Raw genomic sequence first — 15014 nt, 5'->3', positions numbered from 1 at the left:
AATATGGAAAATTTATTTCCAAAGTGGTAAGTCGTCAACTCTGTACTCAAATGTACTTAAAAGTCGGTCGACCGAATGAGCTATTGCCAAGCCAATCGAGGTGATCATTTAACCAAAATTGTATTTTGTACATAATTTCGATGAATAAACCTTTCGAAAAAATGTTCACCTTTTTTGGTTTGCCTTTTTCCGAACAAAAATCCACATTCTTGTCTGGAGTCCCATCGAACAGCCTGTTTGCTCTTTTGCCGAAGCCCGCCATACGCTCGACGGCCACGGCAAGGACCTCACGGGACCTCACCCCCAACAAAACCATCAACGGTTCGTGTGTGGGGTTCAAGTACGCCTTAATCGGAATTCGGAGCGTCCAGCGCCCCTCGCACCGCCTCAATCTGACGGTGCAACATCACCCGGGCGCTCGCTCCACTGCACATGCAATCCGCCGCTCATCCGAAAATCAAACATATGCTGCGCCACGGACGGCCGGCTTGTTGTGGAACCGATTTTTCCCCCTTTTCGATGCCGGGCCGGAGAGGGTGCCGAGAGAGCCTCGACCTCAAGCCAAGACAGCCGGCACGCGTTACCTATTTTTTTTTTTTTGCTGGTGCACAATTCCGCTTTCGTGCCCTCTTCGCTCCGCTCCTGACGATGATGATGCTGCTGCTGCAGTCGGGAAGCGGGCCCCAAAAAGGATGCAAAGGATCGAAAATTAACGAGAAGGAAGTGGAATCGACCTTTCGGCCGATCCCGGTAGGAACGGGAAGTAGGACGAGTCCGCGATAAGAAATGCGCATTTCCTGCCCTCGCTGGGGTGTCCTTAAATTTTGGTTTCCTTTTTTTTGGCCTTCCTTCAATCAACGAATGATCCATCAGCTCGGACGAGAGAGCGAGCGCAAGGACCTGTGACCCTGCCGGTGAGGGACCCCTTGACTTTTGTGGTTCTTCGGGCCCCTCTTTTTTTGTCGGCGCTGGTGATGGTGGTGTCTGGCCATTGTGTGTAGTGATGGCACCCTCGCCTTGAGCCAGGACACAGGATCCAGGCCCGGCCCGGCTGGCTCGTGCCCTTCGTGTTGTTGGTGCAATAATTAAAATCAACGGCACGATCGGCTACGGGCAGAGCGAGGTATTCAAGCGTCAAGTTTCAGGCGGTCGTCGATGAAATCCTAATTTTTCGATACCTTTTTTTACGGCGCTGGGGTTCCGTCTGTTTTTTTTTATGGCGCTGGCCGTTGTTAGCACACCTTGTTGAATATGTTGATGAGCCTTCGGTCCGGGGCTGTGTCTGGGAATGGGTGCTCGGGGTTGGGGCTTTTCTTTTCGGTTTCAGGTGCGATCGAGTGACAAATATGATCGCTCTCTCGAGTCAACATCACGGGTGTGACTAGTAATTAGCAACGATCTCTTAGGTTGGGTATCGTTTGGGCCCGCAAGGTAGAAGAGCCAATTTATTTTTCTACAAAACCAAAACTACACCTAGGCTTATATTTGAAGCTTTAGTAAATTAATTAAAAGGTTACCGAATAGCTTCTTCTTACACGTTTATTAGATCTCTGCTGAATTGTTCTCAGTATCTCAGTAACTCCTTTTGAATTTTTAATGGTCTCTGTGCGATATTACACAATCTATTATATATCCAACAGCTACCTCTTAAACAGTATTTTATTCTTAAATTGCATTTCTCTCAAAGCTGCTTTTCTGCCGTTTGCATGCGATCATCTTTTGTCCCAATTGGTTCCAAAGTATTGAAATTGTCGCCTCTGGGGAATGTCTGGTTCTGTATGTCTTTTCATCTACCACATGACCAGATAACGCTTCAAAAAGCGAGACATGGCTGGTTCTTATTAATTATTTTACCACCAAACCATCCTTTCCATCTAACGCCTATCGACACGGACAGCACCTTGTAGCTGTGGAAGGCCAAATGCTCAATTTGAGCCAGCAGCAGCATCGGTGTTTTGACTGACGGTTAACGAGCCATCCGCTTCTGCCCGGTGTATTACTTCATTATTGTGTTCAAAATGGTTCTTTTGGATTTTTTTCCATCATGACACTCACGTTTAATATTTTTGGAACACACTCATATACAGAACCGAGTACGAAGCGGAAAAAGAGCATCCAACTAATAAGCAGCAAAGCTGAGTCCAAGCCCTGGGCCCGTTTCGCGGTTTGATCGCTCAATTTAACGACAAAAACCTAACATCTGTAAACCCGACACGAGCGCTGCGGTTTCGCCCGATGGCTGGCAGGAACAGGATTCAAATCAGAAAGCCCGGATGGGGCCTCCCTCTGTGACGCTCCCACCAAAAACCAGAAGCAACCGCAGCACCACCACGGATTCGAACACCGGACCGGGCGAGCCAATGTGTGAAGCGGTCGGAGACGTCGATGATGACGACGGCGACGATGATGCGTCCACCTCCAGCTGCCAATTGAGATAAGTGTAACGGCCCCGGTCGTCCAGTAATAATTTCCCTTTACACATCAACACACGGCGCAACCAACGGCCAACCAGCGGCCCATAAACATAAACAACGCGCGCCGGATCACCACCGGGATGGTCGCTACATCTGACGGCCGGAATAGGAGTTGGGCTCATCCCGAAACTCCCGAACGACGATGATGATGCTCGGTGCCCCTGTGATGTGTGCCGATCGCCCTGCGGAATGAGAGGTACGTTTTCTGTTCGTTTTTGTGGTCAACATACGCCGGTTTGAAAAGTTTCGTGGAAACTGTTCGCAAAAAACGGTTTTCGTGTGTATCAATGTTTGAATTGGCCACAGAACTCGTCTTAGCTTTCGCAAATGGAGCACTTTGGCGTAAAAATTATTAAAAACATTTTAATGGTTAGTAAATACTCGAATGGATCGAGGACTCGTGCACTTTTCAATCCGCAAGGCGCACTGGCAGGATTGGCGCGTGCTGTGAACCCAACGATCCGTAACCTGCGCCGCTTCACCACTTCGCCGTGATCATCACCGAGGGCGATGCTCGGATCCCGCCGCTGCCCCGGGACGAAGCGTTTAACGAACTTCGGAAGCTTCCCTCGGAGGGGTCCCAGGTCTGGGGAGTCACTTTTTTGGCTTTCTTTTAATAATAATAACACAGCAATAAAGTTTTTGGTTTCCGACCGAGGCTTCGAACCCAGGGGAAGACACGCTGGCCGGCGAAGGGTGAACTTTATTAATTCCTTTTTCGTTTCCATCGTCGTCGTCGGACACGGACTGGTGGCTTAAATTTCACCTCTCGGACGGAACGCAAGGACCCCCCTTTCTGCCGGCCGAAGGATCCGTGGTGGTGCCGATGGACGATTATTACGGCGGCGGGTGAAATGGAAGGGAGCGATCGATCGGATCGTCGAGAAGGAGAGAGAGAGAGAGAGCGAGCGAAGGATTTGAAGTTGACGGGGCAGTGCTCGGGGTGGTGGCACGTGGATGCGGGCACGCGTCAAGCAAGACAGGTGGATTTCGGAACGGACCTACGGCCCGTTGCCACGCGCGCTGTTGTCCTTACGCTTTTCTTTTGTTGTTTCCGATCGTTCCGATCTTTCCGTTTTCTGGTTGGTTTCTTCTTTTCGTCCTTTTACGATGCGCATTCTTGCGAGACAGAGAAAGAGAGAGAGAGAGAGAGGGAGAGAGTGCGTAAACGGATCCTTTCGGGTTGGGATTCAGTGTACGATCGGATCGTAGATTCTCTACTTTGCCGCGAGTTTCTGTGGGCGAGCGATTAATTCCGATCCAGGACTTTCTATCGGAACAATCATCGTGGCTGGGTGCTGTGAGTTGAGTTCAGAGGAGAACCAGTTTCAGAGGCCGTCTTCAGGACGACCGGCACCTGTCACACACCAAATCAAATCGAAAAAGGACCCTGGAAGGAGCTGGAAATTGTTCACTGACCTATCAATAGTTCTCATCTTTTAATTAAAAATTCTGTTAATTTCCATTTCGATTCGAAAACCGGTTATTTGAGGTTAGTTTTATGAAACAGTTCTGGTTAGTTCTGTATATAAGATTGTGTTACACGTTGGGTAGCTTGTTCGTAGCACAGCTGAAAGGACCTGAACTACTTTCGAGCAAGATCGAGACAAAACCAATATTTAATCTTCCCAAAGTGGTGTCTACCCATTTCGGCTCCATAATGCTTATATTTATTGAAACACACGCGCCAGTGACGATGACGACGCGGACCGTTCATCGTTAATAATATACCTTCCGCCACCTCTGCAGTGCCTTATCCTTTCGCAGTTCGCCCGACATTCGGAGCATCACCTGGAGGCCGCTTCTCAGCTATTCGCGCCTCGCTTCACGCGACGCGTCAGGTGCCGGGTGCCCCAATTGCGCCCCGTTACCGGCCATTCGTAGCCGTCTTTTCCCTTCAGCTGGAGGCCGGTGGATGGCCTCGAAAGATGAATTGAAAATAATATATTAATTACCGATAAGTGCGAAAACGGACCCACTAGGAAACGGTAGCGCCAAACCCGAAGCCGAAGCGTCCCGAGTGTAGCCACCTTGCGCGCCCGGGTATGATTGCCTTCCGCGTGGCCACAGCCCCACACACCTGGTAATTGGCCTCGATTTCGCCTCGGCCTCGCTGCTTCCGTTATATCCTTTCGAAAGGAATCGTGTCGCCGTGCGTCAAAAGGATCCTCGCTCCGGTTGGCACCGGGTCCTTGCGCCGATGGGATAATTGATTCTAATGTGATCTGCTTAAGGCAGCGTTGAGCTGTTGACTTTCACGCAGGACACGCCGTGGTGCAGAACCGAGCTCCCTGAGAGAGAGGGGAAAGCAAAGCACGCCAACCGGACACTCCAATTTGCTGACATCTACATCGGGCGCACTGCCCCTTTCGGGGCCGCCACCGTGCTGCGGCTGCGAGGATCGCATAATTGCCCCTAATAAGGAACACGTTTTCCCGCTGCGCCGTGGCCGTGGATGATTTCTGAGAGCCCGCACGTCAGTCCCAGACACACACGCTACCCAGCGCCAATTCCAATTTTGTTGTCCGAAAGTTCTGACCGGTTCGATCGTTCCGGATCGTTATGTAAATGCGACCCCCGGAACATGCGCGGCTTCAAAAGTGTCGTCCATCGAAATGATTGCACCAAATGATAGGCATTTGCCGGCAGATTATGACCGAAGTGATATTTTATGTTAATGGCCGATCGGTTGCCCACTCTCTCTCTCTCGGGTCACTCTCGGGACGCCCGGCGACCGGGCGGTGAAGATTGGCCAATTTCGGAGGTCGGAAATCACTTGCCTGCTCGGTTGCGGCCCCGGGAACGCACGGAGCGCGAACAGCGACTATATGAGGTGATAAAATCAATTACTAACGGCGCCACGGCTTCTCTAACGCGAGCGCGCGCAGCTGTAGGCCAGGCCAGTGTGGAAGCGTGGATTTGGGGTCGGACCATTGCGACCGGAATGGTTACGATTATGACGGGACGGGGACAAGCGATCGACATCTCGAATCGAAACAGGTCCCCACCGGGAAATTGATCCCGGAGATAGTTTTCTACCGTTTTTTCTTGCGGCGAAAGCGATAACATTCTCAGAGCGTGATCTTCGAAGAGCGATTTCCGCCGCCGCGAATTAGATGCTGTCAAAGAGGACACCGAAAGTGATAAAAATAAAACATTACGGCCAAAATGGAAGGCAAGCCCCTTTTACTTCGCCTCGCTCTGATTCACCAGGCCTTTGATTCGGCCACCACGGGCTGGTGTAAAATTTGGGGACATAAAATGTAATGGAAAATTAGCTCAGCTTTACGATGGTTTGAATGAGGTTTGATTAAAAAGCGTGGCCATCGCGCTGCTGCACCCTGATTGTGTGGCAAGCTGCTTTTGCTGCGATCGTAGATAGTAGTTGTCTGGGCGCACTTTGGAATCTGCAATTATGTCCGGGTTCAATCTCCCGAAAGAGCATGCCCGTTGGAGATTCGACGTTTCAACAACTTCGGGCATCGATTGGCTTTTATTACGTAGAAGGATACAAAACAATGTCAAAAACTCTAAATGGCGATCACGAAGAAAACGTCCTTAATCCTAATTAATTAAGTCTTTCACTCACTAACGTGCGGCACCGTTGTTTTCCTGGCCATTCCTGGCGTCATCACTGTGGCCGTTGCCTTCCTCTTTCTCTTGGTACGTCCGCAACATTTCCTTAAGCTTACAAATCTCCTCGTCCTTCGTGCGCAGTTCCATCTCCTTGCTGCGCAGTTCGATTTCCTTGTTTTTGATCTTCAGACTCATGTAGATCAGTTCCTGCTCCTTTACGACCAGGGTGCGCGAGGTTCGCCTTTCCAGCATCAACCGTTCCTCGTCCGACTCGAGCTGCACACGCTGCTGCTCGTCGATCTGGGTCCGCAGGCTAACAATTTCATCGTCTCGCAACGAAAGACTTTGGCGCAGTTCCGCTATCACCTTATCGCGATTGATCCGTATCCGGTTGACGGCTTCCACGAGATCGAGCATTCCCGGTCGACGGGACGGCCGCTGTTGGAGCAAATTCTTAAGCAGTGCCGTAAAATCCCGGTCCAAATCCGGTGGATACTGGCCCCGGCGGACTTGCTTGATCATATCGGCGCGCTCCATATCGGTGGAGAACGGAACGAGCAGTTCGAGCAGTATGATACCGAGCGAGTAAATGTCCGACTTGGGGTCGCATTTGCCCTCGAGTTGCTCGGGCGCCGCGTAAAGCGGTGTCCCGAAGCCCACGCCGGCGTGTGAGCTTTGCAGTGGACACGCCAGCCCAAAGTCACCCAGCTGGATGGTGATGGCCGACTCGTGGTCCGATCGACTCACGAAGATGTTACTCGGTTTGATGTCATGGTGCACGATGCCCCGGGAGTGAATGTAGTTCAGTCCGTTCAGTAGCTGTTGGAACACATCCAGCACCACATCGAGATGGTGCACGGGCCCTTCGGTTTGGGAGCCATCGCGGGATACCGCATCCGAATCCGTCGGCAAACACTCATCGGATGCTCTCGGATCGATCTCCCCGGCAAGCTGTGAGCTTTGGCGACAAAAAGCGTTCCTGACGACGGTACTTACGGCTTGCTCGTCGCAGAACCGTTGCTGCTGGAACTTGACATAGAATTGGTCGAAATCTTCGGACGCATTGCGCTCATCGAGCCACTCGCGTAGCGTGAGATGGCACAGCGTCATCTGAATGTACAGTGTGGCCCATTTGAGGTTCAGGTGCGGTTGTGCGTCCTCGATGCTGATCACACCGCGGGGCGGATCTTCCAGTTCGACCACCTGATTGCGATTCTCATCCCCACCACTGACCGCCGGATCGCCACTGCTGCCCTCGAAGAGAACAAATTCCTCCGAATCATGCTCCGGACGCCTCAGGGAGTCACTAATTTCAAGCTTCGTTCGGCTGTAGTACAAACTGACCACTCCGTTCTGTTCATCATCGTCATCGTCCTCTTCCTCTTCTTCCTCTTCATCTCCATCATCCATCGCGGAGGAACCGTTCGTGCTGTTCGAGCTTTTACCGGGTGACAGAAGCGGTTCCAGCCAGGCCGCCTTGTACGGCACGATGTTGATGTGGTTGAGGCTGGCCAACGTTTTCACCTCCGCGAGATGCACCAACACGTTCTTGATGGTGGTCGATCGGATCGTTACCTTCTTCACGGCGTACACGGTACCGTCGAGCTTGTTGCGGGCACGAAACACCTTCCCGAAGCCGCCGCCCGCCAGGAACGACACTTCTTCAAACTCCCGATGGTAACGGGACCACTCGAGCCCGAGTGGTTGCTGCAGGGGCCAATAATCCTGCAGCACCACCGGCAGATCCTGGCCACGGGCGATACTGACCAAATGATAAAGGGCCTTCTGGTACTGGCTGCGCATCATTTCGAACTCGCCCATCGCGTACGTTTCGTCAATCAGATTGACGGCGTGCAGTCGTTCGCAGATGCTTTGGTACAGATCACGGGACCGCTCCACATTCGGTTCCAGCATGGTGCACAGTTGCTGCAACAGGCTCTCGACCAGCAAGCTAACCGGAGCGGTCGCTTTCGTTGTGATACGGGACTGTAACGAGCGGCCAACATCGTGCATTTCGGCCGTCGTACGCGTTACACTCGAGAGCAGATTGGACGCGGCATTCGCTGGAAGAGATTGGAAACAGAACGAGCAAAAGTTCGGGTCGGTTCTAGAACATTCTACGGCCAGGAAGGCGCTCGCCGAATTTTTACGCTTAGTTTCACCTGAATCAAACTGTGTAATCGTCTCCAGATTGCTCCAATCAACGGTCAGATCATCATCGTCGTCGGAATCTATCGCCATTGCTGTAACCATATCCTTCCGGTGGCCGATTACCTCATTTCACTAAGGGCAGGAAAGAAAATCCTTGTAACGAAGGATACGTGCTACGAAAATATCAAAACAAACACCGATTAGAACAGAAAGCGCGTGACTGTTTTTTTGACATTTCTCCAACCGGTTCCAACCGGTTCTCTGCGACCGTGCTCCGTGTTTCGAATTGCCCACGATTACAGGACTATACAGCGGACGTGCCCCGAGGGAATGTTTTGACAGCTCGGCATCAGCTGGAAACGACGACCACAACACACGAGCGAAAACAGTTTATCGGCTCTTCGCGCGATCGGCGCACAATTACGGTGCAAAAAAGTTCCCTCCTCGTGCTGGTGCGGCATAGCACTGACCACTAGGTTTCGACGGCAAGGGCTCAAAGTCCGCCCAGAAAGGTTTGTCCTCTTCGGTCTGTTTGCCACTAGCTTCCTCCCGGGGAAACGATCACGATCGTGAGAATGTTCCGCCGCTCGCTAACCGTGTCCTACTCCCCGTTCCGAAATAATTTCGTTACGCTGCCGGACAGCTACTACCGGATGCTTTCGAGCTACGTAAGTACCGAGGAAGGGGTTTTATGACCGGCTGTGCCCGGTGACCTAAGAAATGCTTCGATAATCAATGGCTCCCGGTGACGTTGGTTTATTTTTAGAAAAACGGCTGTCTCTGCCTGACGCACCGCATAGACACGTTCTATGTGTCCTGGGCCCCGTACGGCGGAAGCGGGGGATTGCAGGAAAATCACATCGGTCTCAACGCGCTGGTTGCCGCCGCCATGGGTCTCCGCGAAGGCGACACCGTGATGGTGGCGATGATCATCGACGTTCGATCACTGAAACGGGTAGAGGTGTGTGCGGCAACCGAGAAGGACTGGGAGATGCTGGTAAGTCTGGGCAGATGATTGATCACCCAGAGCAAAAGGTCGATGCTTTATGCCATCTTCTTTTGCCAGGAACTCAGCAGTAGCCGCATTCAATCAATGTTGCTCGATCAAACGAGGATCGTTACCAAGGGACAGAATCTGATCGTGTGGGTCAATGACTCAATCACCATCAAGATACGGATAAGTATGTATGGATTCTTAATCCTCAAACCCTTCGACCACTTTCAATTCGGCGTTCCACCGTTTCAGAGTTCACAATGCCTACGCTACCGTTCGGACGGTTAGAGAACGACACGGAACTGATCGTGGAACCGTTCAAAAAACTTCCTGGCCTCGGAAAGCAGCTCCTGCCGGAAACGCCGAAGCTTGCCCGCAGCAACACAAACCTCAACATAGCCGAGCTCGTGCGACAGCGAAATATGGAGCGTAAAAAGTCTCGCGAAATTATAGCCGCCCTTGAGAACGGGTTCACACCAGCGTCCCCTCCGGTCCGAACAGAACCGGTCGCGAGCGCACCGAATTCGGCGAAAAACCGCCCAATGACATGGCACAAAAATAACGCCGAAAGCAACAAAGAAAATGGACACGGTCTGGCCGGCGGGCTTCCTTCGACGGCTGGATCACTGAAGCGATCGTCGACGGAAGGAAAATCTACGCCATCGGCTGGCGCGCTGGCAGCGCTGAGTGCCCAAACGGCGGTCCGTAATTCGATGTTCGAAAACGATCTCGAGCGGCACCTGAACCGGCTGCAGACGAGCAAATCGATGGCGAACATATTCGCGGCCGGTAGCGATCCACCGTCACCGGTCAGCGAATTGCGCCCCCTGACGGCGGCCAGTACTCCAGCGAAGGGGGAACGAAACAAAGCACAACACCTGGACGAGTTGATCGACACGCTCTCAGCGAGCGTGGCTCGTGTGCACGAGTTTCGGGTGATCCGCGGGACGTGGAACAGTCGGCGCTGTAGCGTCCAGTTGTGTGATATTTTCACCACGAAAGCAAACATCCCGGCCACGATGGATATAAATTGTCCGTGTTTACTCACGACAAACGATTCCCGGGAGTACTACGTGAACGTGCGGATGGCACCGGACGAGGAGCGGTTCCCACGAAACGCCTACCCGACGGTCGAGATTAACGATCGCTTGATGGAGCAGCTGGAGATTAATCACGGAGAAAAGATCACGCTGAAGCGGGTACAGAATGCGCTCAACATTGTCGATCAAATCGAGCTGCTGCCAATCGCGAAAGTCGCCCCCCGGATCGAGGAAGATATCGTCGAAAAGTTTAAACAGTTTGTGCTGTACAACTCCAAAATTCACCCGGTGCTGCTGAACCAGGAGCAGCTTTTTAAGCTTCCCGAGTACTATCTGACGGTTAGACTGCAGCCGGCATCGTTGAGGTACTGTCTGCTCAATAGCACCATCCTGCGACAAGGAAAGATCACGTGCAACGGGGAAGTAAAACCGATCGCGGGAGCACCCGGTGAAGATGATAAGGACAACAAGAACAAGGCGGCAGTAACCAAACCATCGACTGGCGCCGGTGACGCTGGCAAGTTGGTAAAATTCGAGAAATTCGAATCGATCATTCTCGAGTCCGTCGATCGCCTTCGCTTTGCACTCTGTCTCGACGATCGCAACAAAGTGCCCCAGATTTGCAACATGCTAGTGGCGGGTAAGTGGCCTCCTGGTGGGATGTTACCGTTTCATTACACCCCGATCGCTCCTATGCCGACATTTCAGGATCAACCCAGAGTGGCCGCAAAACGATTTGTCAAAACATTCTCAACCGGCTGGCGGAGGTACCGTTCTACTGCTTCTGGACTGTGTTCGACTGTGCCAAGCACAAGGGCCGCAAACCGGACTCGATTCAGAAGGACCTCCGGCAGGCATTGTACCTGTGCATGTTCCACAGCCCGGCAGTGATCTTTATGGATGGCCTGGACGTGCTGACACATCACCCGGGCGAACAGAACACCCCGGATGCGGAGTATCACAACAAGTAAGTGGAATGGTGTGCTTCATTGACTTCGTCGTCTTTAATTCGGTGTTGATCCTTGCAGGGTGTCCGACGTGATCCGACGGCAGATCGAAGAGTTTACCTCCAACAATCCAATCGCGGTGATCGCCACGATCGCTGGCACCTCCAACCTGAACCGTCGGTTGTACGCCTCCCGTGGCTATCATCTCTTCCAGCGGCACGTAAAGCTGCCCAACCTGGACAAAGCCGATCGTGAGCACGCGCTGAAAAGCCTATTTCTACAGCGTCACTGTAAGCTGGATCGGCGCATCGACTGGAAACGGTTGGCCAATCAAACGGAAGGTTACGCGATCGGCAGCCTGGTGCAGTTAGTCGATCGTGCCGTGTTCTACGCGTACAAGCAAGACAGTCAATTCCCGTTCGTTACCGAGGACATGGTCGGTTCAGCGCTCGGTGTGACCAACGCGTACTGTTTGGCCGGCATCGAGAATCATAAATGTGGCACCGCGGCCGGGGACGTTGATGACGATGAGGATGGTATTGAGGGCGATAAGATCGCTGGCCTCGACGGTGCGATCGAAGTGTTCCAGGAGGTGCTGATGTGGCCGACCCGCTTTCCGAAAATCTTCGAAGCTTCCCCACTCCGGAATCAAGCCGGGATACTACTGTATGGGCCACCCGGCACGGGCAAAACTTACCTCGGTATGCATGGATGACGATGGCCGGTTGACGGAAATGCTAATTTTGGTTTCTAATTTGCAACAGTCTCGCGGCTGGCTCGAACGTGGAACTTGCGGATGATTTCGGTGAAGGGCCCGGAGCTGCTGGCAAAGTACATCGGGCAGAGCGAAGAGAACGTTCGCAATCTGTTCGATCGTGCCCGGAGTGCCCGACCGTGTGTGCTGTTCTTCGATGAGTTTGATAGTTTGGCACCACGCCGTGGCCACGATTCGACCGGTGTCACCGATCGGGTGGTGAACCAGTTGCTGACCGAGCTCGATGGTGTCGAAGGGTTGCAGGGTGTCACTGTGATAGGTGCCACTTCGCGCCCCGAACTGCTCGATCCGGCGTTACTGCGTTCGGGGCGTATCGATCGGTTGGTGGAGTGTCCCTTGCCGGGTGTGGTAAGCTAAAGAAATGCGATTAGGGAGTAATGTCAGGGGGGAGTATTAATGACCTGTCCTGACCACAGAATGCCCGGCTGGAGATCTTCCACCATCACAGCAAATCGCTAACCCTTGCGGCGGACGTCGATTTGCGGATGTTTGCAGTCAAATCGGAGTACTACACCGGGGCGGACATCCGGAGCATCCTAACGACGGCCAACATGCTCGCCGTGCAGGAATGTTTGGCGCTCTCGGAAGCAGTAAGTGTCAAAAGCATCTTTTTCATAGAAAAAACTATTCAAATATTCGGAAAAGAAGTGCAGAAAATGACGATTCTTTTGCCTAACAATCGGCACTATAAAGAGATCACCTCCCCACGGAATCGCCCTTGTTCTGCCGAATTGTCCCTCGTGGCTCCGAGGAAACCGTTTCGCGTCACGGCCCAAAGCCAAATACGTTCTCTCCGGCCGTACCGTCATCCGGTTTTATGGCCCTCATGCAGCATCCTGATAGCGGAAGATAGGCCCACCGAACGCCACCACCACGCCGAGTAGCATTTAATTACAGGATTTTAATTATTCGCCAGCATCGTCGCCGACAGGCCGCCGCCACCATCGTCGTCGTTGTCGTGCACGGCCCTTAATTACTTTCCATCCATCGCCCGGGTTCGGCAGTGGCTGTTGGAAGGAAAAGTTTTAGCCTCTCAGCGCGCTCAGCCGCGCGATAAGCTTCGCGTTTCCCGTCGGCCATCACGGCGATGATGATGATGATGCTTCTAATATCCTGTTCCCAAAAACCCGAACGGATTGTGGCCCCTAGAATGGGGCACTGCACTTGTTTTGGCATTCATTCCTGTTGAAGGTGCGCTGCTCTGCGACGAGTGACAAAAGTAGTTTCTGATGGATCCGAGCCCGCCGGTGTCGGAGCGGAGCGGTAATGATACCGCACCGAGGCGCACCACGTTTCTACCGGGCTTGATCCGGCTTGATGAGATGACGATTATGTAAATGCATATGTGACACGCCTTCCAGGAACCCCTCTTCATTGGAGCGATTTTAACGATTATTATGATGAGAGTCGTTGCGGTGGCGTGCCACCCGGAATCTGCGCCGTCAATGCGAGAGGTGTCTTAACTTTGTCCCCTGTTTTCTTTTTCCTCTTGTGGCGCACATTGTTGCACACTCCGGTTTTTGTGCAGAACGTGCCGGAGCAGATAACGATTAGCCAGCGGCACCTACTGGAAGCGTTCGGCAGCACCCGGCCATCGCTTACGGCGAACGATGTGGCAAAGTACAGGGAAACGTAAGTAGTTGCGCCATATCTACACATTATCACTCGCGTGCTAAACCCCGCGTGATGAGGTTCGTCTAACCGCCTTCTGTCGTTGCAGCTACGCCCGGTTCACCAACAAGGAGCCTCCGTCGAAGGACTTTGTGGCCAAACGGGCCACACTGGCGTGAGCGGTGATGCGTCGTCGTAGAGTGAAGCAATTTGACCCCTTGTTTTGCATTTTCTTTTCGGTTTCTCGGTTCGGTGTGCAGTTGAGGGTTGACATTTTTCTACACAAAAAGAACGAATTAGAGTTGTTGAAATTTTGAGAAGCAATAAAAAGGCTATTTGGAAGTTATGTCCGTTCAACAATCCTCCGAATGCATTGATAAAACATTCCGGCTCTTTTTGCGACCGGCTAGCTCAATCCCGGTGATCTGTGCAATCCGCCGGAGCAGTGTATCATCATACGGGCACATTGGGAAGTTCATCAAACCGTACCGCGATCGCCCGCGGCGGGGGTCCCAAATGGCAAACAAATTGCCCACCACCAGAGCGCCAGAGCCCGGTCCAGTCCGGTCTCGTGTCCTAAGGGCTTTTGATTTTTCCATTTGCAGTGTTCCGTGTGCCGTTTTTTTTGCTGCAAAATGGTGGAAAATTGGAAAAATAACGCGACTCGGCTCGGCTGCCGGGAAAATACCCTGCGGAGGAGACAAAAGCGTTCATGTTGAAAATAAACGACAGCGCCGTCGTGTCGCGCGGGGAGCTCCCCAACTTTCCATTTCTAATCCCCGAACCGCCGAACTGTGGAGTGTTTATTTTTCCATATTCGAGTTGATTTCGTTACGCGTTCGGCTTCCGTTCGCGGGTTGACGGTATTCCATTTTTGTTGTGACGATTGTGAACATGGGGCCCCCCAGGAGACCCAGGTGGTGCCACAATTTGTCCGGAACAATTTCAATTTCTCTCGCCCGGCTGCCCCTTTTCCGGTGGTACGGGATTGGGACACTTTTAAACGTCCCTCCAGTATTTCGCCGGAATGAGATTACACGTGTTCCGCGCCGCGCTTGGTGGCCCTTTTTTCCGGCTCTCTCTTTTGGCGGCGGCCACATTAATTGCTTTATCGAATGGGGAGCGATCGGATAGCGAACGGGGCCATTATGCCGGGGCGGGGCGTTCGGGAGAGGGAAACTCATTTCGAAACGCGTTCGGTTCGTTGAGCTTATTTAATTTTGATATCGTCCTGGTCGTCGCCATCGCTTTCCATATTGTTTGTTGCTTGAACGCCTCGCGGCCACGGAGGCAGGATACGTTTTCGGGCCGAATCGGAACGAGCAACGTTTATTGAAGAAATATTTGTTTTATATACAAAGCATTTTGCATAATCAATACCAAACATGATCGTATTGGGGAGGTCTTTCAACTATCATCGGTGGACGCCCGAACCGAACTCCGGGA

At 52.4% G+C, this 15014-nt stretch overlaps 2 protein-coding genes across 2 annotated transcripts; one reads left to right on the top strand and one right to left on the bottom strand.

Annotated features, from left to right (window-relative positions):
- Positions 1–5948: 5948 nt before the first annotated feature.
- On the bottom strand, positions 5949–8361 carry LOC131213771 (eukaryotic translation initiation factor 2-alpha kinase 1-like). The gene is made up of 2 exons (XM_058207889.1): positions 8213–8361; positions 5949–8113 (listed from the first exon to the last, which is right to left on the bottom strand). The coding sequence occupies exons 1-2, from the start codon at positions 8301–8303 to the stop codon at positions 6063–6065; spliced, it is 2142 nt and encodes a 713-aa protein (XP_058063872.1). The 5' UTR covers positions 8304–8361; the 3' UTR covers positions 5949–6062.
- Positions 8362–8776: 415 nt separating this feature from the next.
- LOC131216285 (peroxisomal ATPase PEX1) lies at positions 8777–13856 on the top strand. Its single transcript, XM_058210735.1, has 10 exons — positions 8777–8869; positions 8968–9198; positions 9268–9382; positions 9448–10875; positions 10944–11202; positions 11264–11883; positions 11947–12305; positions 12374–12547; positions 13486–13589; positions 13678–13856. Exons 1-10 carry the CDS (start codon positions 8777–8779, stop codon positions 13745–13747), a joined length of 3453 nt encoding a protein of 1150 aa, XP_058066718.1. The 3' UTR covers positions 13748–13856.
- The last annotated feature ends 1158 nt before the right edge of the window (positions 13857–15014 follow it).

Source organism: Anopheles bellator, chromosome 1, assembly GCF_943735745.2.
Source record: "Anopheles bellator chromosome 1, idAnoBellAS_SP24_06.2, whole genome shotgun sequence".
Classification (NCBI taxonomy): Eukaryota; Metazoa; Arthropoda; class Insecta; order Diptera; family Culicidae; genus Anopheles; species Anopheles bellator.
The sequence above is the reverse complement of the archived record's forward strand: the minus strand, read 5'-3'. Positions and strand labels throughout refer to the sequence as shown.

What these genes read in the sequence shown, in the direction of transcription:
- LOC131216285 (XM_058210735.1), top strand. Translation starts at nt 8,777, where the DNA reads ATGTTCCGCCGCTCGCTAACCGTGTCCTACTCCCCGTTCCGAAATAAT. An exon ending in CACCATCAAGATACGGATAA is followed by an intron (nt 9,383 to 9,447) that starts GTATGTATGGAT and finishes CCACCGTTTCAG; the next exon opens with AGTTCACAATGCCTACGCTA. An exon ending in GATGCGGAGTATCACAACAA is followed by an intron (nt 11,203 to 11,263) that starts GTAAGTGGAATG and finishes TGATCCTTGCAG; the next exon opens with GGTGTCCGACGTGATCCGAC.
- LOC131213771 (XM_058207889.1), bottom strand. Translation starts at nt 8,303, where the DNA reads ATGGTTACAGCAATGGCGATAGATTCCGACGACGATGATGATCTGACC. An exon ending in GATTACACAGTTTGATTCAG is followed by an intron (nt 8,114 to 8,212) that starts GTGAAACTAAGC and finishes AATCTCTTCCAG; the next exon opens with CGAATGCCGCGTCCAATCTG.